The sequence below is a fragment of the Chroicocephalus ridibundus genome, chromosome 5 (assembly GCF_963924245.1).
Source record: "Chroicocephalus ridibundus chromosome 5, bChrRid1.1, whole genome shotgun sequence".
NCBI classification, from domain to species: domain Eukaryota; kingdom Metazoa; phylum Chordata; class Aves; order Charadriiformes; family Laridae; genus Chroicocephalus; species Chroicocephalus ridibundus.
Genome location: NC_086288.1, coordinates 37,010,013 through 37,034,109, shown reverse-complemented (window position 1 = coordinate 37,034,109; position 24,097 = coordinate 37,010,013). Strand labels below are relative to the sequence as shown.

The 24,097-nt window shown below is 37.1% G+C and overlaps 1 protein-coding gene across 2 annotated transcripts in view; it reads left to right on the top strand.

The window, feature by feature from the left end:
* PDGFC (platelet derived growth factor C) overlaps nt 1-18,348 on the top strand; it is a 134,411-nt gene extending 116,063 nt beyond the window's left edge. For both annotated transcript variants that reach the window (XM_063337036.1, XM_063337035.1), the window contains 3 exons: nt 9,940-10,147; nt 15,726-15,943; nt 16,684-18,348. In XM_063337036.1, coding sequence (XP_063193106.1) covers nt 9,940-10,147; nt 15,726-15,943; nt 16,684-16,800 — 543 coding nt within the window. In that variant the 3' untranslated portion in view covers nt 16,801-18,348. The remainder of the gene's footprint in view (nt 1-9,939; nt 10,148-15,725; nt 15,944-16,683) is intronic.
* Nucleotides 18,349-24,097: the final 5,749 nt, after the last annotated feature.

Below are 24,097 nucleotides of genomic sequence, written 5' to 3'. Positions count from 1 at the left end.
ACCTACAACAGGTGTGTGTATGGGACTTGCATAGTGTTAAAGTTTCAGTGACAGAAGTTAATCTGTGGTGGGATTCTTTCGGTTCTCCCTTTCTGCTGAACTTCAGCTAAATCTTGGAGACAGGGGTCTCTGTACACTAAATATGACTTTAGATCTGAACCGTAAAAAAGAATTTTTTAGAATTTCATTATAGGTACTGAGAAGAGGAATTCCCTTTCTTGCTGTCTTGTAGTATTTGATATATAATTCTTTATAAGGTTTCCCTTCTAGAAAGGAATGGCAGGTGTAAAACAACATTCACCATAGTAGAACATTCTAGAAAATAACATTTACTGGACAAAAATACACCAATTGCAATGCTACAGTACTGTCAATGGTGGTAGATGGTAGATGAGCAGAGGAGAAGCTTTAAATGTCCTTAAACACTATGATGAGTAGTTTGCATAATAAGGAATAGTTGACAGGAAGGTGCTAAGGTAGGAAAGACAGAGTTACTACTTAGGAAAATACTTTGTGTTTTCAAAACTCAGCATCCAGGAATCAGCGGCAGGACCGTCTGAGTGTTGACCTGCTGTCCTGAACAGAGGTTTGTCAAGGCAGTAGACTGCTGCTGATGTCCGCTGCAAGTCATTCAACCAAACTTTTAGCAAATATAGTCCTTATAAAGGACACACGTTCCCTCACACATTCAATGCATTGAAATGATTCATTGCATTTGCTTAGGACAGTTCTATGAATATAAAAAAATATACTATCAGACTTGGAGACGGTAATTTCTTCGACATTGGGTTTTTTGCTTGTTTTAGCACCATACTGCAAGTAAAAGTCACATTGCAGGACTTTCTCCAAACAAAGATTTTATGAGACTGGGGTGAGAGAAATGGTGTTTCAGTAAGTTATTTTGGGACTTCATTTTGCTAATACACAGTCTATTTTCAGTTGTTTTCAGCAGATACTTTGTCTGTATAAGCTCACACACTTCATACTCTTTAAAATGTGGATATAGATACTAGTATTGCCCATAGTCTGAATTAGATTAAATATTTTTATTGAACATTCAAATAATGCAAGAAAGAAAATTATTTACTGGATTATAACTTTTTTAGTTTGCAGTTTTATTCCTATTTGCACATGCATGAGGTAAATAAGCATCTAGTTAGTGTTAAATGTATTGCATATGTTTGGTTTGAGAATGTTAACATACAGGTTTTAGAAATCAAAGTATTTTGCAGTTGTTACTAAGATACAGAAGGTAGATTTACTTTTTCTTGTGGCATACATATATATACTTGTATGGAGTAGGAAGAACTTAATGTAAAGTTTGTTTAAAGTTTCACTTAAAAAAGAGAGATTTATAAGCAAGAAGATAGTGCTCGCTAGGAGTTAAGGTTTTGGAAATCTTTATGGTTTAGGTATTACTCTGCCACAAGTATACTTTATAGGAACCAAAATTCAGGGATTATATACCTTAAATTAATTTGCATAGCTACAGTAATCTGCGGAAAAAAAAACCAAAAACAAAAAAACCCAACAAACAAACCAGAAAACCAAAAACCAGCAACCAACCAACCATCACCACCAACAAAGACAAATTATTTGAGGAAAGAACTCTAGATCAAAACTGAAACACTGATTTCACTATGAAACTTTTTATGCCATGGAGGTAGTATATGCCACAGCTTGTTCTATACTATTAGACCCAATTCATTACAGACTAAGTGTTTGCTTTTAAATGTTCCCTGTTCAACTCAGTGCATCAGGTCATGCTTTCAGAATAAAGCTGTTTGGCCACTGGTTTGAAATATGTCTGAGCATGCATTTCTCTGAGTCTTCTATCTAGAATCTTATCATTCAGTACTACAGCCACAAATTCCTATTATAAGAGAATATAGTAAAAACCCATGGCAAAGGTAGAAAGGCATCAAAAGTTGACTCCTCTTGCAGCTAGCAGGCTGAATCTGCAAGTTTTCTGGATTCTAGGGATTGCAGTGATTGTAGCTTCATGGTCTGAGACCTCTGCGGTTGCCAGAGATGCTGGAGAAACAGCTGTCAAACAGAATTATTTATACCTCTTCTTGCCTTAATTAACTGAAAGAATAAGTCAGTGAATGAAAGTTCTTGTCCAAAAGAACACAAGAATCACTGGATCATTTTACAGAATAACAAATACTTTCAGTAGAGTATAGGAGAGAGAAATTTCCTAATTTTGTAGTGTTTACGAAATCCTGATGAAGTAGTATGTGTTGCTTCAGTGAGACTTGCCAGATGCACTGAAAAAATAAAAAAATCCATGCAACTGCATCCAAGAAAGGTAGTTCTCTGTATGTATCTATTTTCTAAGAATACAAAACTCCACAATTACCATGATGAAGTGTATTGACAATAAGGTCTTCCATACAATACAGTACGGTGAGCAATAGTTTTCTTCTTTTTGCCTTTAAAATCAATTAGTGTGGGTTATTGCTGATACATGAGATCATAAGAAAAAGTTAAATATATTTTCATACATACACACATATATATGTATGTATACACACATGTAATTATCAGTCACTAATTTATGACAAGAATTAACAAATTTTTGTTGAAAATAGCTTCCAGAGACTATTGCTACTGATAGCATCCTTTGAGATTTTATGAACTTGCTCTAGATAAGTGTCATCCTTGTCTTCACAAGAGTGGCGCTCACACCTATGCTGTGTATTTCAAAGGCTGTCAGGGTGCACAGGCTTCAGGCAAAAAGCTGCAATTTGCCAGGAGAAAGCTATGATTAGTGACAACCTGTGCTATTTCTATGCTGCTGATTTCCTTGAGAGCATCTCCCAGTTGTTTCCAGCACAATTAGAATTCCAGGCCTTTTCTGTGAGCTGCATAGAAACTCTGTTTGAGGGAATATTTAAACCTTTTCAAAAAATAGATTTTATCTCAAAACTTTAACCTGAGGAAATGTTAGGCTGTTCCCAACACTACTTTTTTCTTTATGCTTTTATTCACATCTGTGACAGGCAAAGACAGAAAGGAACAAACACATTCACTTTACCTTGTGAGTTTGGCAGTTGCACAAAGGAGGGTATTATGTACATTTTAGGAAGTGATGCTCAAAGTGCCATAACAAAAATACCAATGTAGAGTTTGGAAGGCCATCTCTGTCTGGCTGTATGATGTAAACTGGTGCAAGGACATGGATACTAAGCAAATAAGGTCCTTGATAAGAGGCCCTGCATGCATATGAAGAGAGGCTGGACAAGCATTGTAGCACATTGTAAGAACAGAAAAAAATAGGGATATAGGAAATAGAGCACCAAAAGCCCAGTAAGGAAAGAGGGGGCTGTCATCCTGCGTTCTGGATCATATGTGCAGTAGCTGATTAAATTGAGAAGGGCTGGTAGTCCTACCTGTCTGTCATTTGACTGGCAGAAGTTATGTCCCTGAAGTGAGGATAGCTGAATAAGATGTTTACTTCAGTGCCACTGGAGCTTAATTTACCCCACTACCTGCTTAGCAGCCCTGGAGCTGCTGCCTCTCATGCAACCATCCTCACTCCTGTGACAGTAACCTCAGCTAAAGAAGTACTGCAAAGGATGGGAACTGCACCGGCCTTCCTGGCTTCCATCTCTGTCACATGAAAGTAAACATCCTTGCCTTATTCCCTGGCTTTGGCAGTCTAAATTGATTAACTGCCTTTGCTCCTTCTTTTTTTCGTTCCTTTGCTGGAGGCATAAGAAGCGGATCCTGGAACCTGATTTCTCTGCTTAAGTGGTTGCACAGAGGCCCAACTAGAGATCGTCTCCACTTCCTTCTACGTTCTGCTTGAATAGGACTAACATTTTGCACAGCAGTGGTGGGGGTTAATGTTGCACAGCGAAGATGAGTCTTTACAAGTTACAGACTTTCACAAATGGATTAGCTTTTTTGTACTGCATACATGTGAGCAAGTAGAAGTTTGTGCTTTTTCAGGTAGGTCAGGATATCTAGAGGCTTTTCACGTTATTACTGCATGTACTTATGGGAGCAAAGAAAGAGCTATTGTTATGTCAAGAAGCTTCTGTGTCCTCAGGGCAAACTCGGAAGAAGTTGGATTTCTTCTAATGATGCTAATAGAAGGGATACTTGTCATTATAAATGAAGAAAACAGGCTTTCTTTAATGTGAGTGTTACAAGAATGTGCATGTACTATTAGCTTCAAGAGCGTATCTCTAAATCTAAGCAGGACTTGGAGTGTTCTGTATAATAATAAATAATTAAAATAAAATCAGTAAGGATATCTCATTAGAAGAAATATGTTATTTCTTTCAAAGTTACTGATCCTGGTTGGTTCTCAGAGGAGGAGAGATTCCTTTGAGATTTACTTTGTTGTAGAGTCCCTTCTAGTCTGATTAAACCATACCGATGTTTAATAGTTTCTCCAAACTGTGACAACTTATGAATGGGTTTTTACTCAGAAACTGCTTGACAATGTTTCCTTCAAGATGAGAAATGAAAAAAATGGGGATTTCTTTTGTGGGGAGGGAATTATTTTAGACATATTACTCACTACTTTAAGTATCCTCTCATGCCAAGTGTTTGACTCACTTGTTTTTGTTGTTCCGGTCTTAACTCAATGATTGCGTTACTAAACATGAAATTCCTTACTCCTGGCTGTAGCAAGCTACTTCTTGCAATTACAAAATTACTTCTAGCCTCTCATTTAACCGGAAGAGAATAGTGTCAGTACCTTGACAGTCCTATCCTATGAGACAGGAGCAAAAGGAAGGCTTTGCTTAGATCATGGTGGTGATTAAGAGCTGATCTTGTGTAGACTGCAGGTGAGTGCTGTTTTGTTCTGAATTATTTATCCCTGGAGCAAGTTCAGTGCAAGGGAAGAACAGATGGATAGTGGCAGACGGGGAAAGTTGATAACATACAGTCTCCTATCCGAGGTTTTACCCTTTATCTATCTAAAATGCTTCTGGATTCTTCAGATAAACCAATAATGACAATCTAATAAAAGTTTTTTGTATTCATTCTCTCAATGTGTGAGAATAAGGAATTGCCTTTTCGCTCGTTTTACAGATTTGATAAGGCTGTATTACAAACCTCCATGCTATGAAATTCCTGGTGCCAGAGTGAATCTAACAATGTTTGCGTTAGCGGCCGCTGTGCTTTTGGTTGTGATGGCTTAGCTGTTGGAGGTCTGCGCTGTGAATAAGATTGTGGTTAAAGAAAAAGGAAATGAGAAATATTCTTTTTTAGAAAGAGTACTTCTTGTCTATGATGCAGCCACATACACAGCCATGCTGGCGTAGCAAGGAGATGCTACTGCCGAGTGCTTTACACTATGAAGCTGTGGCCTAAATACTAGGCTCAGGAAGTATGTGTCAGAACAAGAAATTAGTCACAAGTCTTCAAGCTGGGCTATGTACTAAATCATCCTTTAGGTTTGAGCTTCAACTTGGTAATTTCAAATTCATTTGTTGCAGTTTTTGCTCAGATTTACAGCTTCGCTGATGGTTACCTTCTTATTCTACGTATAGGAGTGTTCTACCCTTTATTCTTTGAGAATGAAGCTAGATGGAGTAGCTTTGATTCCTTTAATAGGGGACAACTAACATTGTGAACATCCTAAAATGCATTTCACTCCCTGAGTTTCTTCTGGGGTACTGTTGTTACGTATAATCTTCAGGGCTGGACAGTTTTGTGAAATTAGTCTTTATATTATTTCCTTCCTTTTTTCCAAGTCTATATCTTAAACTGTTGCCTAAATTTGGTCTGTTTGCCTGTTGTTTATGCTTGTAAACACCTTAGGGGATTTTTATAAGGTATTTGTTTTGATAGAGTGAAGTACACATACAGAAATACAATATAAACAGACCTAATGAAAATTTTGTTTGATCCAACACTAATTGTCATTCTTGGCTGTTCTGCAGAACAGCAGAAGCCCGATGTTTTCTGCTCTGGTTTTCATCCTGAATCATTTTAACTAACAGAAAAGATGCAACTGTTCATCTCTATCTTGCCTTTAAGCATGTTTATTCTTATTAAAGTAAATTGAAATTGTTTCCTGGGCACAAAACCAAAAAACATAGTGTGTTTTATTTACTAGAGGAATCACATTAAAATACAGAACTTGTTGATGTATTTTTCAATTTTTTCTTGACAGAAACTACTCATGCTCAGGCAAAAAAAAATAAAAAAGGTTGTCTCAAGCCTAAAACATGGTATTAATCGAGGATGCGCTGTTACGACAGAAAAAGTGTTCACTGTCGATTACATTTTATTGTAGAAAAGCTTGGAAAACATCACCTCCCAGGAAGTGGTCCCCAAGAAGAAAGTTATTTTGGATAGCTGCTATGCCTAAGCAAGTGTTTGCCGTCTTGAGTTATGTGTCCCCTGTCAGATAAAGAGATGCCTGTTATATCCAAGGTTGATTATGTGCTAGCTGACCTGCTAAGCGAGACATGATGCAGTTCTGCGGAGTAAGTTAGATGATGCCAGCTATAGAATAGATGCACAGCTGACAGATAACTACTTCATTGTAAGATTATCTTCATTGTCTCCGTCAACATTGCGCAGCAAAACAGCTAGAATTTATTGGTGGTTCTCCTGTGAGGCTTTCACACCACCACTGTGTAGTGAAATCGCATCTCTCAGACCTACTGCGCACTGATGGTAGTAGCTTTACTGCACAGAGTAGCTTGGCAACATCAGTTTGTGTCAGGTATGCAGAGGGAGGTAAAGGTTAGAGTAGGAATGTCAAGAGAGATATGATTAAATTCTAGGCACATGGATTTTTATCTGAGATTGTTTAATTGGAAGGAATTATAATAGAAGTGATGGACTTGCTATAAAGTGAGGGAAAGCTGCATGTAAGAAGTAGAGCATTTCAGCATTTTGAAGTTGCAACTACGATGCTACATTTCAGAGTTTAGCTGAAGTTTTGTATTTGCTTGCTCTAAAAAGTATGTCCCATCGATGAAGTTGAGTTTTAATATCTTGCATTAAGTTCATTTCTCTTGTTATCTTCTCTGAGAGTAAAACCTTACAGCAGGTGCAAACATTGCCTATAAAACACAAAAAAATCTTTGAGAAAACCAAGTGAAATTATAAATTGTATAAAATTCCAAGATATAATTTCAGTTAAAGGAAGGAGTACTGGAATACTGCCCTGGATATTCTGTTCAAAAGGTTTAAATTATAAAATAAGTAGTACCTATTAGCAGGCAAAAGCAAGGTAGAGTATAGAATTATCATTTATATTAAACAATTTATTGAATTGAGATTTCATAAAGGTTATTATGTTATAAATATAAATTACAGCATTTGTAGCTTTATGATATTAATTATCTTAAATCTTTGGTACATTTTAACTATCATTTAAATTGACTAAATTAAGAGATTATTGGGAAAAATATTCTTAATCTTGAGATTTTAACTACTTTATTCTAAAATGTTCATCTTCGAAGTTGTGCAATTTTACTGTTTCAACTACTTTTCTTTATATTTTGGTTTGCCATGAGAATGATTAGAAAGTGATGACAACTTTAATTGTGTTACCGTTAAGCACGATGACTCACCATAACCTCATAACATTTTAACTCGGGCAAATGCCTACTGAATCCAGAATAACGTAAATCGATGGTTTAGTTCATGTATATATATTGCTAAATGTGCATGTTCTAAGTTGTAAATGTGGAAATAGATTCTAGACCAATGGATTTTCATCTGGAATCCATCTATTTCATTGGCAATGAAAAAACCAAACCAGTAGGAGTGGAAAAAAAAAAAAGTATATTCTTCAGCTGGAAACAAAATAGATTTTTTTTTTCTTCAGGTATTGGTTCTACAATTTGACCCTTATTTTGTTTTCCACCTTAGCAAAAACTTACACCTTTAAACCAGGAAATATGACTGTTACAATATATCATCGTGGAGAAAAACAGGAAGAAAAATTTTGGAATATTTTTTTTTTTTTGACCCGTCTGAATTATAGTGTCACAGCACTATTTTAAAACTTGCTGAGTAGCATGTTTTGCTAAGAGCAAATATTTAAATTATAGACCAGAATCTGTTGCTTTATTATCATAACCTAATAGATAGATCAACATGTTATTATTTTTAATGTGGGCAGAAGAGGAAAAGAAATATTTTAACTTTTTGAAATCCACATTCATCCAGAATGGGAAGCAACTACCTCACTCATTCTACTGGAAATTATGCCAGATTAGCAAGATGAAAATATGGTAAAATTAATAGTAGCAGCACACTAGATCTATGCTTTGTATTATCTTTGCAAGACTCACAGTTAAAAAGCAACACAAATCATTCTGGTGAATGCATTTCTTGAAGATGGAGAGAAAAAAACCCTTGAAGCAAAAGCTAGGAAAAGCATGCTGGTTACTTCCATTTGCTGTCCTTTCAACCACACATTTAGCTGAAACCAAAAATGCATATTTAATAGAATTGAGAGCACCGAAAGGAAAATATAATTATTGGTATGAAACACAGCTATCACAGGCATATGTATTTTAGAAAACTGCTTTTTGGTATGTAGTGTTGCGAGGTTTATTTTATTAAGCAGCATGTTAGTTCACTTATTGGAGGAACATTCATTCTTAATGATGTTGTCCTTCATTTTTAATGTTATGTTGTAGGATTGTTGTAGGAAAATTCAGCAAGGGACCTCAGGAGGACTTTACCTTCTGCTCAGGGTAGGGTCAGTTCTGGGGTCAGACCGTTGCTCAGGGCTTTATCCAGTCAGGTATTGAAATCCTCCAATGATGGATGCTGTGCAAGCCTCTCTAGGGCAACCTTTTCCAAAACTTGACTGTACTTACAGTGAATCAGTTTTCCCTAAATCTTCTATGGAGTACACTTGAGAGCCATGATGCATGTAGCACTACACATTTAAGTTTGAGATTTCCCGTCCTTCCCATCCCCTAAATGAGCTGTATGTTCAAATCTTTCCTCATCCTTCTTACATGGTCCAGATAAATTGCTCGTGTAGTCCTGTGGACATAATGTCTGTAATGCTGTCTGCCTATATAAAAGCCTAAAGGAACTTACGGTAGTGCAGCAGCAGCTTCCTGCTTAGGCTTCCCTTCCTGCCATTTTCTATTCTTTTGAAAATACAAATCAATGCATAATTTTTAAACAGGTTGTAGAGTGCGCAAATGCAGAAGTCTCGCTTTGCTTGAACTGCCTGTGACTGAGTATCCCTGATCCAGTGAGTTTGTCAGTGAGACTTGTGCTGTGGGAAAGTACATAGACTTATTCACTACTCAACATCAGCATTTAAGTACTTTAATATACTTGGGAACATGTTTTTTTTCTTCTTAAGGGAGAAATAATTATAGTAATGCCAGATGTTGTTACTATTCATTATTGTTTAACCAGAAACATAATTCTTAGAACTGTAAGAAACACAACTGGTGCTTTTTTTCATCTATAGATTAGAGTGAGAATATTTGCTATCTTTGTACTAGGGTATGTTCATATTTTACATTGAAAGACAAGAAGACAAAGATTGTGGCTAAGTTTCAGAAGAAAGGCAGCATGTGAAATGTGTGTTTCCTCAGTTTTCTAGATTTTTTTTTTTTCTAGTTTTCAGTAATTGCCTGTAATGGGGCCATATTTTCAAATCACTCTTTGTTCAATTTCTAAAATCTTTCCCGTCACTCAGTGAACTTCTTCAAAGAACAGGTATAGTGGAATGCTATCTTCAAGGCTAGGAATGTAAGAAGTGGGAAAACTGTCTAGTGGAAGTTTGTTTAGAATTATCACTGAAGAATAATTAGGTACTTTTTGACTCTTGTCATTTGTCTTATTAGGTAAACTGTACATTAGAAACAAGCTAGCCACTTATAAACTTTCCCAGCTATGTAACTTCATAAAGTACAGCACTTCATCAAAGCAGATCCATTAACCCTCTGACTGGTACTCTTCTCTTGGCTTTGATTGCAGCACCACACAGAAGCACCTAGCCCATCATTGCTACCCCCATCAACTTTACCGTTAGATGTATTAAACAATGCCGTTGCTGGATTTAGTACTGTGGAAGAGCTTATCCGGTACCTTGAACCAGATCGGTGGCAACTGGATTTGGAAGATTTGTACAGGCCAACGTGGCAACTTCTTGGAAAGGCATATATTCATGGGAGGAAATCAAGAGGTAAATTATTCTTCTGTCTGGCCTTGCAGGTTTCTATGGGTGCATTTTCTTAACAAAGAAACAGTAATTAAGAGCATTCTTCACCTTGAATTTTGGTTTCCAGAAAGGAATATGTTAGAAATACAGCAGAGGTCATTGATCTATTCTCACCATTATATTATCTGAGAAAGGACAATTAGTAAGCTCAAAATTTAAAGGAATTTAGCAAGATAAAGTAACAAAGGGGGAAAAAAATAGAAGCAGACAGGGTAGTTTTCTGTAGGGAACCTGGGAGATCTTTATTTCTACAAAGTAGCAGGGCATCTTGGCTAGGTGACATAATCTAACTTTGCATTGTTTTGTTGTTTTTGTTTTTTGTTTTATGGAGGGAAAAACTTTATTTTTGTTTGGGTAGGTAATTCCTTGCTATATCATGTGAATTATTAGTTTATTTCCTTAGAATTGTTCCAGTCTCTACACCATATTAATGGAAAGTAATTAGCTAAATGTTGCTCTTCCATGATACCTCATGAAATCACTGTGTCACATCCAGTTTGATCATACAGCTGTCAATCAGATGTAAAGTAGATTATATATTTCAAGACTTGTGGAGCTATTTCTTGTTCAACAAGTCATTTTCTTCTATCTACATTTGACATTCAAGAATTTGCTACTGCATATCATCCAGATGCTGCCCACTATTTCATGTTTATGGATTCCATGTGGATGGATAGCATGCAAGCAATACCTCCTTCCTTGCCCACCATACAGCATGAAAATGAAAACAGATGAGCCTAACTGAATAGACTCCTCTGTTGACAAATGTAAACTAGATCATCATCTGATCAGCAAGATAAGGGAGGAACTAAAACCTTTCATAACTCAAATTTAAGTTTTTGACAGCTAATTCTTGGATCAGAGCCTAAAAATCAACCCTTCTGCCCTTCCTGTACTGCTACAGGTATGCACAAAGCAACTAAATCAAGAGTCAAAGAGGAGGAAATCTCTTTAAAAGCTTTCAGCAATAGACCATGCCTTTCAGATAGTCATTTAACCCTTCCCAATTAGAGAGATTCAGTATTTGCCAAATGTATGCCATAAGCATACAGTAAGTGGGAGAAAAACGAAGTGTAATTTGTGAAACCTTACATAAACTAAAATGCAGGCGTTGATAACATCTATATAGACAAAAGCAACTCCCTGCAAGACATATCTTAGAAAGAAACTATCCGAGTAAATCTTTTAAAGACTTTTAATTAGATGCTGAAATAGATTTTTCCACTGAATAAACATACCATGGCATTGCCACATTTGTCTTTAAGAGACCACCCTCAGACTGTATTACCAAGTGTGTAATGTAATAGCCTGAGGCGGAAAATATGTCCAGTTGAGATGACATAGTATTAACTGTTAGGTCTATTCAATAGATAGGGAAAGCAAACTTTTTTTCTTTTTATTTTTCCTTCTTTTTTTAATGTTATTTCTTCTAGTAGCACGTTTGCCGTATTTAAAAACCTTTTTAAGAAATGTCTGGGAGAAGTGCATGCTCTAACATGTTTGGTTTTTTCAAACTCTTTGATTCTATGATTAGATCAGTTTTATTTTTGCAATATTTCAGTGTAAAAGCTAAATTACTGTCCTGCTTTCATAGACAAACATCAGTTTACATCTAGATTAAATGAAAATGTAATTAAAAGTGTATGTTACTTTATGTAGAGAAGAGTACTGTCCTCTACTCCTACTTAATAATTCATATGAAAAAGACTATATTTAGACACCCTAAATTCCACAGAACTTCTGTGTCTGATGTTTTCTCTGGATAAAATGCTTCCAAAAACTTCTAGCCAGGAAAGACGAAACAGAGGCTTTGATGTCTAAATATAGTCCTAAATTCTTTTATAATATTAAACATACTTAAAATATATTTTTGCTGTGCAAAAAAAATTATCCCATTGCTTCCCACAGAAATCTATGCCTAATCATTAGACCATATTCTGAAGTCTGCTTAAGAAAAGTCATAATCCAACCATAGTCCTTAGTAGATACTTTTCTCATATAGTTATGCAACTTTTTTTTTTTTTTTCCCCTCATTGTCTTGGGTTTTGTAATAGTCCTGTCACATTGTAGGACCCAGTAAGAAACTTACACTCCCAGGAACATCTCCAAGGTGCTTAGGAATGAAAATCATCCTGCTGCTGTCTGTCCCCAAGCACAGAAGTTAACAGAATTTAATTTGTTTCAGTGACTTGAGAGCAGCATCCACCTAGAAAAATGTTTTGGGAAAGAGGGTTCCCCATGGTACTCGATAGAGTACTTCCCAGAAGATGCCAGACAGTTGCATTGCCAATTGCAGAACACAGTTACATTCAGGCTGGTGTGAACATGGATTACTTCAGTTGTACGTGCCAGTGAAGGCACGCTTTTGAAATAGACATTGCTGTAGACCTACCTGCATCTACATTTTTTCTCCCTTTTTCTACTTCTCCCCTCATTTTTATTTTAGTGTTTGCCATTCATGCGCTACTGCAGAGCCTTCCATTCTAGCACTGAGTTAGTGCTAGACAAAAGAACTTTGACTGTTGTGTCAAACATGATACATGAGTGGAAGCCAAGTTGAAGGAGTGTTTAAATGTTCACATTATAACAGGTACTGTAGCTCAGTGCACTTGGGAAATCCACATAACCTTTTATTGTGGTTAAGTAAACACTTTTAAGGGAATATATACATTCTCTCATCCAGCTTCATGCCCACAGTGTGTTAAAATAAATTTCGGACAGACAGATACTCTTTGAAAAAATAACAGCTTCATTCACACACTTCAAAGAAGTGATTATATAAGCACTAGATAAATTTGCCTCAGACCTTTTAATGAAATTGAATTACATAAGGTAGGGCAAGGGTTCATTGTGGGGTATAATAGCAATATACCTTAGCACATTGCAAAGCATGGAAACCAAACATGACATTTTTCATCTCACCTGAAGCCCGTTGTAACAGTAAGGCACACTAAAATATATCTGCTAAGAGCTGGTTGTGTCTTCTTCTACAGAACCTTTTTAAAATTTGGGTCTGTAGATCTGGAGGGGTTCAGTTCAAATTCATTCCAATTTTGTGATAAAATGTGTAATACAGTTGCTGCTCATTTTAGTGCATTGCCCTCTTCTCTATGTTGTAACTACAACTCGTACTGGGAAATTGATTCATTCCTTTGCGGCTGCCAGTAGGCAGGAGGTAATGAGGATTTCTTTCCCACTGGTTGCTGGGTTTGCTGGAAGAGGCATCAGTACTCAGCTTCTGTTTTCAATTTCTTATGGTGAAGGGCTGAGCGGCATTTGCATTAGGACACATAAGTTTAGCTTCTTGACATTCACTGTACCAAGCATATCAGTCTCTGTAGAAATCTGCCAGTAGAAAGTATTGGCAGAACTAGAATTGGCAATTTCTCTCATTGTGTTTTAGGCATTTTATCCTCATTCAGACAGTTCACTTATTATATGTTTGAAAACATAACAGGAGAAAGAAGTACTCCATTCCTATCCACAGTCTTTGATTAATGGAGGTAGACATGTCCACGCTCTAAATGACTCAGCCTAGAGCTATTAACTGATCCAGAAGAGCTTAAATCATTTCTAATTTCTCACAGTGAATCTCTCCCCCGGAAGTTTTGTGTCTCTTTTTCCCTTCTTCCTTCTCAGCTTTCTCCAAGGAATGCTCTTGCAGTGTGGGAGGCAGGCTGGTGTCCTATCAGTAACTTTATTGGAGTTCTTACACACTCCTCGCTTTTAAAAATCAGATTGTTTATTTAGGAGCCTATGTTAACCTGATAGTGATGGAATGAAGTGCCCCAGCTTGGTATTCACTGTAGTGCAAGCAGAGAAAAGGCTTCAGTGTGACCTTTCACAACAATAAACCCTTACTTATGGATGCCAGTATATGGATCTGTTCTGTGAAAGAAATGTTTGAAGAAATGTGGAAGGAAACTGATGCCCAAAGATCTGCTTCTGGGACAGTACTAGTCAGCATTTCTACTTGAGAAATACAGCTTCTAAATTCTCTTTATTTTTTTATGTATTTAAATGGAATTGAGAGGTATTATCTTGCCTTGACAGGCTGAAGTTCTCCTTGGTGACTTCTAGAGGCTCTTTACATAGTCAGTAGAGGGGAAAAAAAGGAATTTCTCTAGAGGGTGATTCAGATCAAGAACGTATTTTAGCTTCATTTTATGGCTTTTTGTTTACAAACTGATAGCAATAGCTATAAAGTATTTGTCAAGTAATATCAATGCCCTGGGATATTTTTTTTCCCTAGTTTCTTCTTGATTTAGTTCAAAAACCGTTGGTTTAAAGCTCTTTGCTGCTTTATTCAAGACCTCAATTTCAGTCATCTCAGTAGCCATATTATCATTTTTATTTTTCTTTTTCCTTTTTTTTTTTTTTTTTTACCAGATAGAGTACGCTTGTGAATTAGACATTACTCCTGTTCCTCTAATGGTGGTAGGATTGGAGAGAAACAGTTCAGACAAAAGATCCCAGATTGTGATCATTATAGCCTGGCTTTTCTGAAATAAATGAAATTACATTGCTTTTCACCAAAGTAAAAAATGTATTAACTTTCACTAAACCAGTCCCGTTTTTTTCAGTCTTAACTGCCTCTTTCAGGCCCTGTTATTTCTTGGTTATACAGCTAAGGTGAACCTGAAAGGAGCTTGGCCTGTTTCAGATCTTTACACGAGCTTGCTGTTCAACCACTGATACAGTGAAACTTTAGTGTAATACAGTGGAAACAGTTTATAGGGAAAACGGTGACACATATTAATATCTTTAACTTGCACTTCAAGTTAGGTGCTTACAAGGAGGAGCTGTATTTTATTTAAGATATACTAAGTGAAAGTGAAACCTAGAGAAGCAACAGAAATTCATTTGTATACTGCTGTAAAAGAGAAGGGGAAAAATGGAGTCTACTAATAGTTATATAGATATACATACTTGTACACTTGTCTATACGGTATTCACTTATGTCATAACTTCTTGAAGTTCTTAGTCCATAGAAGCGAGTTTCTCTTAGCTGTAAATGGTTTGATTCTTTCTTGTACTTACATCGCCGTTGCAAAGAAGCAATAATTGAAATTTTAGCAGGGAAGAAGTTTAAATGTTTTACATGAATTAAAATGTGTTTGGAGGTTTGCAGAATTCTTAATTGCTCTGTGTGTTTCTACAATACAAAATTAATATAGCATAGCAACAGCAGAGCTCAGAGTATGAGCGTGGAGAAAGGGAACTCCATTAGGGTTGATTTGGTAAAACACTTATTGGAACATAGTAGCCAAAGCTTGCTTTGTTTAATTTGAACCAACTCTGTCAGAGTTATAAAATATTTGGGGAATATTCCATATTCCATATGTATATTCCATATACAACGATCATTCCATTTAGGTTTCATGGTATTCATATAACTGCAGCATTATACTTGTGTGCTGAACCTCTATCACCTGTACACAAATGAACTTTCCTCAAGGGTTCTGCACGGCTGAAGTTGGTTTAGCACCAATGAAGGTGGATTACGAATCAGAAAAGCACCAGTTTATTTGTCTTTTTGCAGTGGTGGATCTCAACCTCCTAAAGGAGGAGGTGCGGCTGTATAGTTGTACTCCACGCAACTTCTCGGTGTCACTGAGGGAGGAGCTGAAGCGAACTGACACCATCTTCTGGCCATTGTGTCTTCTGGTTAAACGTTGTGGTGGAAACTGTGCCTGTTGTCATCAGAGTTGCAATGAATGCCAATGTGTACCAACAAAAGTCACCAAAAAATACCATGAGGTATGTGCCTTTTTTTTAAATTTGCACGTTTGGAAACACTGAAAGCCAATTAAGGAATTTTTTTTTTTACTACAGGAATTGCCCCAATATTAATATTTTTTAAATGTATGTATTGCACTTATAATAAATTTTTTTTTACCATTTTTAACAAAGTGTTACATCAAAAAGTAGTATCTTTCCTGTTAAAATATTTTTCTGTGGAACTATTAAGTCATTTCTGAGTAGTATCTTTCCTGTTAAAATATTTTTCTGTGGAACTACTAAGTCATTCCTGAGCTATTTGTTTACTCCTGCAGTTCAGATACATCACAACCACACCTCCTTGTTCAGCTTTCTGTAGTGGTAGGTGTGAACTTTATGAAAGAACACGTATCTGTCCATTCCCATTGTTATAAATCTATAGCCAAAATTATTTATTATGGAATTATCCAATAATTCCATACTATTATACTATTAGCCCTTAAATAAAATTAAGTAGAAATACGAAACTGCAAGACTCTCTTCTTTGATAAAAGCAAGTGTCTGTTCAACATACTTTAATCAATTTTGGAAAGAGCTTGAGGTAAATGCAAAAATAATAATTAGTGGGTGGAATAAATGAAGAAATTCATCTGAGGAAAGCCTGTTTCTTTTAATGGGCTTCCTGTCATCCCGTCTGTTTCCAGTGCAATCTAGTTTATAGTCTAGGTGTGTGGTGAAGCACTTGCTGTTTTCTTGATGCTTGGCTTCTTCTCCTTCAGGTTCTTCAGCTGAAGCCAAGGATCGGTGTCCGGGGACTGCATAAATCATTGACAGATGTACCCTTGGAACACCACGAGGAGTGTGACTGTGTGTGCAAAGGGAATACTGAAGGATAAACATGATTTAATTGTGCTGGTTTCTTTCAAAGCACATTCAATCAATGGCTGATTCTATTATGGGGCTTGTGCATTATCTCCTTCTGTAATCTCAGTTGTTTGCTTTGGGGATCTTCCATCTTCAAGATTTACAGTGAGCTCTAAAAAGAGGAGAAGCCAAACTGGGATTATACGTTGTGTGACAGCTCTGTTTGGAGGCCCAGTGAAAGGATGGGAGAAAGGCATCAATGAGGGATTTAAAATATATGTATTGGTTTTGTCCCCCACAATTTTCTTGACAATACATGGATTTATAATTTAGGAGTAAAAATAAAGTTAGAAGGCTCACATCATGGAGACTTGATCCTGCTGGCTGTCTCATTTCTGCAGCTCCAGTACATCTGGCCTCTGGTTGAAAACACCTGAAATCTTTCTTTCTGTGTTCAACTACTCCTATGTACTCTAAATCGAAGCGTTCTCTGTTGTATAAACTTGAGTTAAAACAGACTGTCTTGTTCTGAATTAAACTTAATTTGTCTAATGCTGGTAGGAAGGACTGGATTTTTCCATATGCTCTAGTAAAGCTCCTGCCTTTTAGAAAGAAGACTGGACAATAACATGAGCTAAGGAAGCAAACATTGAAAAGAACAGTGCCTTTATTCTTACTACTATGGCTGATGATTTATTGTTTGTTTGTTTATTATTTTTTATTGTGTACATTTTTATACTCTCTTTTTGACAATATAACTATTTGCTTTTCTAAACTTGTTAAATATATCTATTTTTACCAAAGGTATTTAATATTCTTTTTTTATTACAACCTAGATCAACTATTTTTTAGTTTTGTAAGACTTTAAAGCCAGATTTATACAGTTGGAGGAACAGAGATGTGGTTATAATGGTAAAGGAGCATGACCTCTTTGCAGGTTTTTGTTACACAGTGAAAAAATACAGTTTTTTACCTGGATGCAGAGTAATAATAAACAGAGATGTGTGGATGAAGGTCTAAGCTTGCCAGCTCCATGACACTGAAAATATGAGAGAGACACGTTACTGTAAGTGGTTTCCGAAGCTGAATTTAAAAATTCCTTCTCTCCATTCTGGCATTTGTTCCGGTAGAAAAGAAATAAGCATAGATAGATGCATACTGGCTTGTTTAACTCTTTAATTTCTTTAAAGTAGGATGATCTACAACATAAGAAAAGAAGCCCAGTGGCTTGCAGCCTTCATGATGCATCATGGTTGTGGGAAGGCAGCCTTGTTAATGTTGAAGTGTATGGTTTTCCATTGGCGGTTATAGCTGTTTAAATACTGTTCACTCACAGGATCGTAACACTCTTCAGTACAGTTTGATGAACTACGGTTTTGTTATTCTGTACATTATATTCTTTAACCAATACACTTATCCCACCCTATGCAAATTGAAAAGGAAACGGTAAAGTATTTTGCTTGTAAAATGCTTTAACATTATGCCTAGTTTATTTTTTTTGACTATTGGATTTGCAGATTGTAATGAATCACCAAATAAAGTAATATTGCTAATTTTGGGAGAATAAATGTTTCTGTGTGGTTGCATATTTGTATCTGTTCAATATACAACAACAGGAAAAGTTAGGGGGTGATTTTCTACTTACCATTTTGAAAGTCAGTTATGAAAACAAAATTCTTCTGTTACCAAGATTTCCACTTGCTTTGTTAATTCTGTTTTACTTTAAATCCACAAGAAAAAAAAGGCAAAAGAAGGAATGTGATTGCATTTGTATAAACATACAAATTGTTCAAAATTGTGTGGATGTGAAGCCATCAAATTGAAATAACATCTTCTGTTATTGTTTCCATCATGAAAATGAGTTTTGATGAAAATGTAGAGGGTTTTGCAAGTTGGTATGACTTTCCGGTACTAGTTCTGGAAAATTCTCAGGTGATTTCTAATTCTGTCTTAGCTGGTCTATTTTGCCCCACTCTCAACCTCCTACTGAATAAAAAAAATATCTGGTGTAAATGTGGCATGTAATTATCCAGATTGAAAATTAACCCTGTATCAGAATGCAGAATTATGGTCACACAAGAAATCCGATTTACTTGAATTTTCAGTCTTTGACCAGAACAAAGAGTGTTTTTGCAGAGATGATGGGGGGAGAGGGAGGGGTTTACATTAATATTGTCCTTTTTTTGTGGTTTAAAGGCTTTTGAGATAAAAGCATAGCATCATAATCCAGCAGAAGAATTGAAAAAATTAATTCTATTATGGAAATTTCTGCTGTAGGAAATGTGAGAGGTCTCATCCTCTCTGTAGACTCGCTGGTGGAAGAAGGCACGACATGATTTTGGGGTAGGTATTTGGTGGCAGCAGAGGAATGGGGAGTTTCTGGAACCATACAGGGTATGGAGGGTAGGTAACTTTTTCCAAAAGTCACAAGTATTTCTTCTGTTCCCCTTTGGCTTTGGCTCACTTTCTTCCTCGACAGTTTCTTGCACCAGTTTCCTTCCCAATTGCTTGCTACAGACTTGCATCTGAACTCCATATCCCTTTGCTCTTTACACCCCCCTTCACAGTGCTCTCCCTCTTATCCGATCCAAAATCACCATCCCTCCTGTTTGCCGTCCTCTTGCGGCGCATCGTTAAGCTCCTTCCCTCTGTAAAAGCTGGCGGTGTGATGGGACGCACCCATACTGCGCCCTGCCCGTGTGCGTAGGCTTGGGCTGGAGATCCTGCTGAGTTTTCTGTGGTCTTTGCTTCTTTGCTTAAAATGTTTTGAAGATGTCCTTCTGACAACGCAGGGGAGCTAATGTCAGAAGAAAAAATCGTGTTGGTGGCCTCGCCTTGGCGGGAAAGGGTGAAGTGAGGTAAAATGCGTGGGACAAGGCAAAGAAAGGTGAGGGGACGGGGGGGTCTGGGCCAGGCCAGGGACACTGGGGGAAAATACATCAGAAAAGGGCAAGAGAGAAATGGTGCTGGTGACCCTGGTCTCCTAATTTGCTGACAGCTCCTAATTTGCTGACAGCTCCCCTGCAGTAGGTAAGGCCTGTAGCTCCCTGAGACCTCCCTCCACGGGGAGGTTTTGCCAGGCCTCAGTGCAGGCCGTCCTCCGCAGGTCCTGTGGGGACCGTGTCAGTCAGCAGGAGCGATGGGACACGCACAGCGCTGGGTTTAATTGGGGATGCCTTGACCATTGCTAGTATTTGGTTATTAAACTTCGAAAAATATACTTGATATAAAACTTCAGAATTGCACAGAAGAAATGTACAAATTACGGTAGGTACAGTTATAGCATAAAGGGATTATTGCCTAACTCGACCTCTCCTAATTTGCTTAAAATTCCTCCATGGAAAAGTTTTTAATTTCTCCCTCTAAAGTTTTTCTTACCCAATAATGAAATTTTTCAGTCAGATGTTTCTGAGGAGCGTTAACTTCTTGCGGCCTCGAGGTGACCTGAGGCTTGTTATACCTACAGTTACACACAGCATGCAGGAAACACTCCTCTGAGGGTTTTGTTTCGTTATTATTATTTATATTCTGTGGTTTCTTAGAAAAAATTGTGGTAAAAACTAACTGGAGATAATAATCATGACTTACTAACAATCAAACAATGGTGCCTTTCACAGTTACAGGTCATCGCAGCTGAATGCCAAGGATGCCGTACATGTAGAAAAAGATTGACAAAAGTGGGTAGAAAGCCTGTGATTTTCAATATGGAGTAGAAGTTGCAAGCTTTGATCTTACATCTTTGTGGAGATTTTTTTTAAATTGTTGCTGTCATTTTTAAGCCATGAGTTGCTGAACTGCATTAATGTAGGCATCAGTGTTTGGGAATAAAGAGGGAAATGACTGTTTCCAATGGGCCTAAGCAGTGGAAACAGTTGAGTGGAATAAAGTAGCTCCTGCAAACAGACAAAATCCAAATAGCGTAGGCTGCATTTTGTAGGTTTTACCATATTACCAATAAATGGCTTCAGCTAAAAGTAATTATTCCCCCCAGAGGAATAGGTGGGGAGCTGCCGACTGATGGTGAGCCTTGTTTTTATGGATTCTGTAGATATTCACATTCCTGGAACCCTCCTGTCAGCCATGGCCAACATGGGAGTGCTGTGGAGCAGCACCAAAACTTTAGTCACCACGGGCGTTAACTGCAGATCTGTTGGCTTTTAAACTCTTTTAAGTTTCCTTGCTCTTTGTCTGCCGGTTGCACAGGCTCACAGCTCCTTTTTAGCAGAAGAGAAGAAAAAAAATTGTGGATGATACAACAGGGTATGCAGAGGGGAAAGACGGTCAGAAGCACAACGCTACCTTATTTAGTAGATACTGCATCAGTTAATGTAAGCTGTTACCCAATTTCCTTTCTAATAGAGGGCTATGTTGAAACTCTTACAAATTTGCAATTCAGATACTAGCTGCTTAAATAGTCTTATTTTGATTGCACCAAAATCTGGAAATAAAAATTGGAAACATTTAGTTTCTGTTCGACTTCTGAAGATATAGAAGTAGTGCTACTGTTAAGTTAAAAGCGCTCTCAGAAAACCTCATGCCGAGATGCTAAAAGAATGATGATTGCAGGATTCTCATTCAAACCAAGCTCTGATGCTAACTAGACCAATTTACTTTTATGATGTGGCTTATGATATGATATGAAAATTAGTTTGAGTAAGTTTGTGCTTTATATTGTTTCTTGCATGGAATGCTTTATCAGACAACTTTCCTTTCAAACTCCTTTCGTGCACCTTTTAAACCCAAGGACGGTGTTTTTGCTTGTTTGTCTGCCAAAATCACAGAGTAAAAATATGGCTACTTTTTTCAGCATAAATTGGACAAAGCTTTTCAGAGAAGACAGTTTGCCTGTTGCCTCACTGTAACTCCCCTAGACTGTTGAAAGTAAAAATAAGTTTACAGTTCAGTCATAGGAGAAAGATGACAACTTTTTTGAAAGTGTGATTCAGAGCACATAAGCTAGATTCCTGCTCTGAATCATGCTCTGTGTCAGTCTTCACTGAGCTCGTCTGCCTTCAATGAGTGTAGAGTCAAAATCTGACCCTCCCAATTGAGGCAGCTTTGTGAGCTGCGTGAGGTTAATCAATGGGAATACCCCATTTACAGGCCTATTTTCTGAACAAAATGTCTTTTTCTCAAAGAATAGTCTCAAGAAGTTCTGCAGCTTGCAATGGTTTTTCCATACAGCCAATTCAGTTAGCTTTTCTTTTTCCTAGTGAAGTAAAGACAGAAGTGCCATTTTGACTCAAGCCCATGCTGCCTTCCTCATATTCTGCAGCACTGAAGACAGATTGAAGCCAGCTTGGTTCTGGTGTCTTTCCTGTTCAGGCTGAGTGACAAACCACATCTCTCTTAGTGAACTTGCTTTTCTCTCATTGTGCAGAATCCTGATAAATTAACAAGGTTGGCAAGAAATATTGTTTATCTTTCTCACTTTTGCCTCCTTCAGTCTTATCTGTGGGGTGTGTCTTGGGATCTCAGACAGCACTTACATGAATCTCATTTAAGAGAGAAGGTCAGTGAAGGCCATGATATTTACAGCTCTTTTTTGAAGAACAGCATCACGCAGTGAACAGTACAATTAGCAACTTAGTGAATCAAAAGATAGTTTAAAAGGCTTTAATTTGTTTAAAATGCTTAATTTAGAGACTGACTAGAAAAAAAAATATTTAAGCTTTGATTTCATTCTTTTCAAGTTTTTCCACAATTTTAAAGGGCTGCTTTTCACCATCAGTAATTGCTTTTTGTTGTGTATCCTTCTGTCATAACTTGAGTAATTTCCCTGAAAAACAGTAAAATAAACACATAATTCTCTATGTCCTCAGGTATTAAAAGGCTGGACACATCAATTCTTTCTACCTTCAATGGGACATCTCTTTTATTGGGACTAATAAGCTCTTCAGCGAGGAAAAGTAGGTGACTTGTCTACCATACAGCATCTTTATGCTTGCATTGCTCCTTAAAGACTTTTGATATAGCTACAATAAGGAAGTGCTAGGCAGAAATTGGCTTTTTGGGGGGCCTTCATGTCATTGTGAAGTACATAGCGTGACTTCATAGTCATATCGTGAAGTTTATGTTATTGAAGGGTGTAGGGAATTCAAATGTACAAAATTCCACCACCGTTCTCAAGAAAGGATGTGCCCCACTTGCAAAGCCTCAAATAGAAGTCTGTTTACCTGTGACCTACTTAGCTACTTTTCATGCCTCATGTTGAAGATTTGTTGAAAGACAATGTATATCTGAGCTATACGAAACCTTTTTCATCCAGAGACTTAAAGCAACTAGAGCTCCGATTCATTCAGTAATCCATAACAGCAGTCTCATTCCATGTTATATTGTGTAGCTAAATCTCAGAGCTTAAGCACAAATTTCTGATATAGGAAGAAACAATCACCTCTTGGTGGTGGGAGTAGGGTGAGAGGACATCCTTTCTTGACTGTTTTATGGCATCTGGCTCTTTGGGGAGCCATCTGAGAGATATAATCTGCATGTGGTCCTTGGCCACACTAAGAAAACTGGTTATTGATTATGAAGAATTAAGAGTCTGTGAATAAGAAAACATGCAAAAGGTCTGTATTGCTTTAGACCAGATGCTCATCTAGTTCAGCATTCTTGTCTCTATTCATGGCAGTGGTCAATGTTTATGAAAGGGTACAAGTATGCTATGCTTTCCAAATTCCGCAAATCAGTAGTTTGGGACTTCTTTAGCCAGAGTTTGAATTACAGGCCTTATCATCATCATCAGTGGCTGTAAAACACAGCACATTTAAATAAATGAATGTGTCTTCCATATGATGTGATCAGAGAGAGTGGAAATTCAGCACAGGCCCTGCCTAGCAGAGAGATGATTGTCATGTCATAAACTTGGTTTCCTTTGCCACACCTGAGCTTAATGTGTTCAAAAGGGGCAGATTAGCTGTTTCACTACCAAAAAGGCAGGAGGATAATGAAACACAGATGATTTACACAGGAAAAGCAACACACTTGCATGCACTATGCAGTGTTCAATAACAGCAGTGGTGTCATACAGACTATTTACTCACTGGAAGGATAAAAAACAAATCACTAATTGTTCTTTTACAAAGCATTGTTAATGTGCTATATATGCTTTCCTATATATTTCATTATCCCTAAGGCATTAGTCAGGTTGGACAATCTTTTCTCATACATTTGGTATACTCCCCTTTTCTTTAAACAGTTCCAGATAAATTAAAATTTTAGCAGTTTTTTTAAGCTGATTCTGTATTTACTATTTGTAACAATAATTCAAGTATTAAAGGCAAACTTTAAAGTGTAGCCGTCTCTAAACAGAAATGAGTTGCTAACACC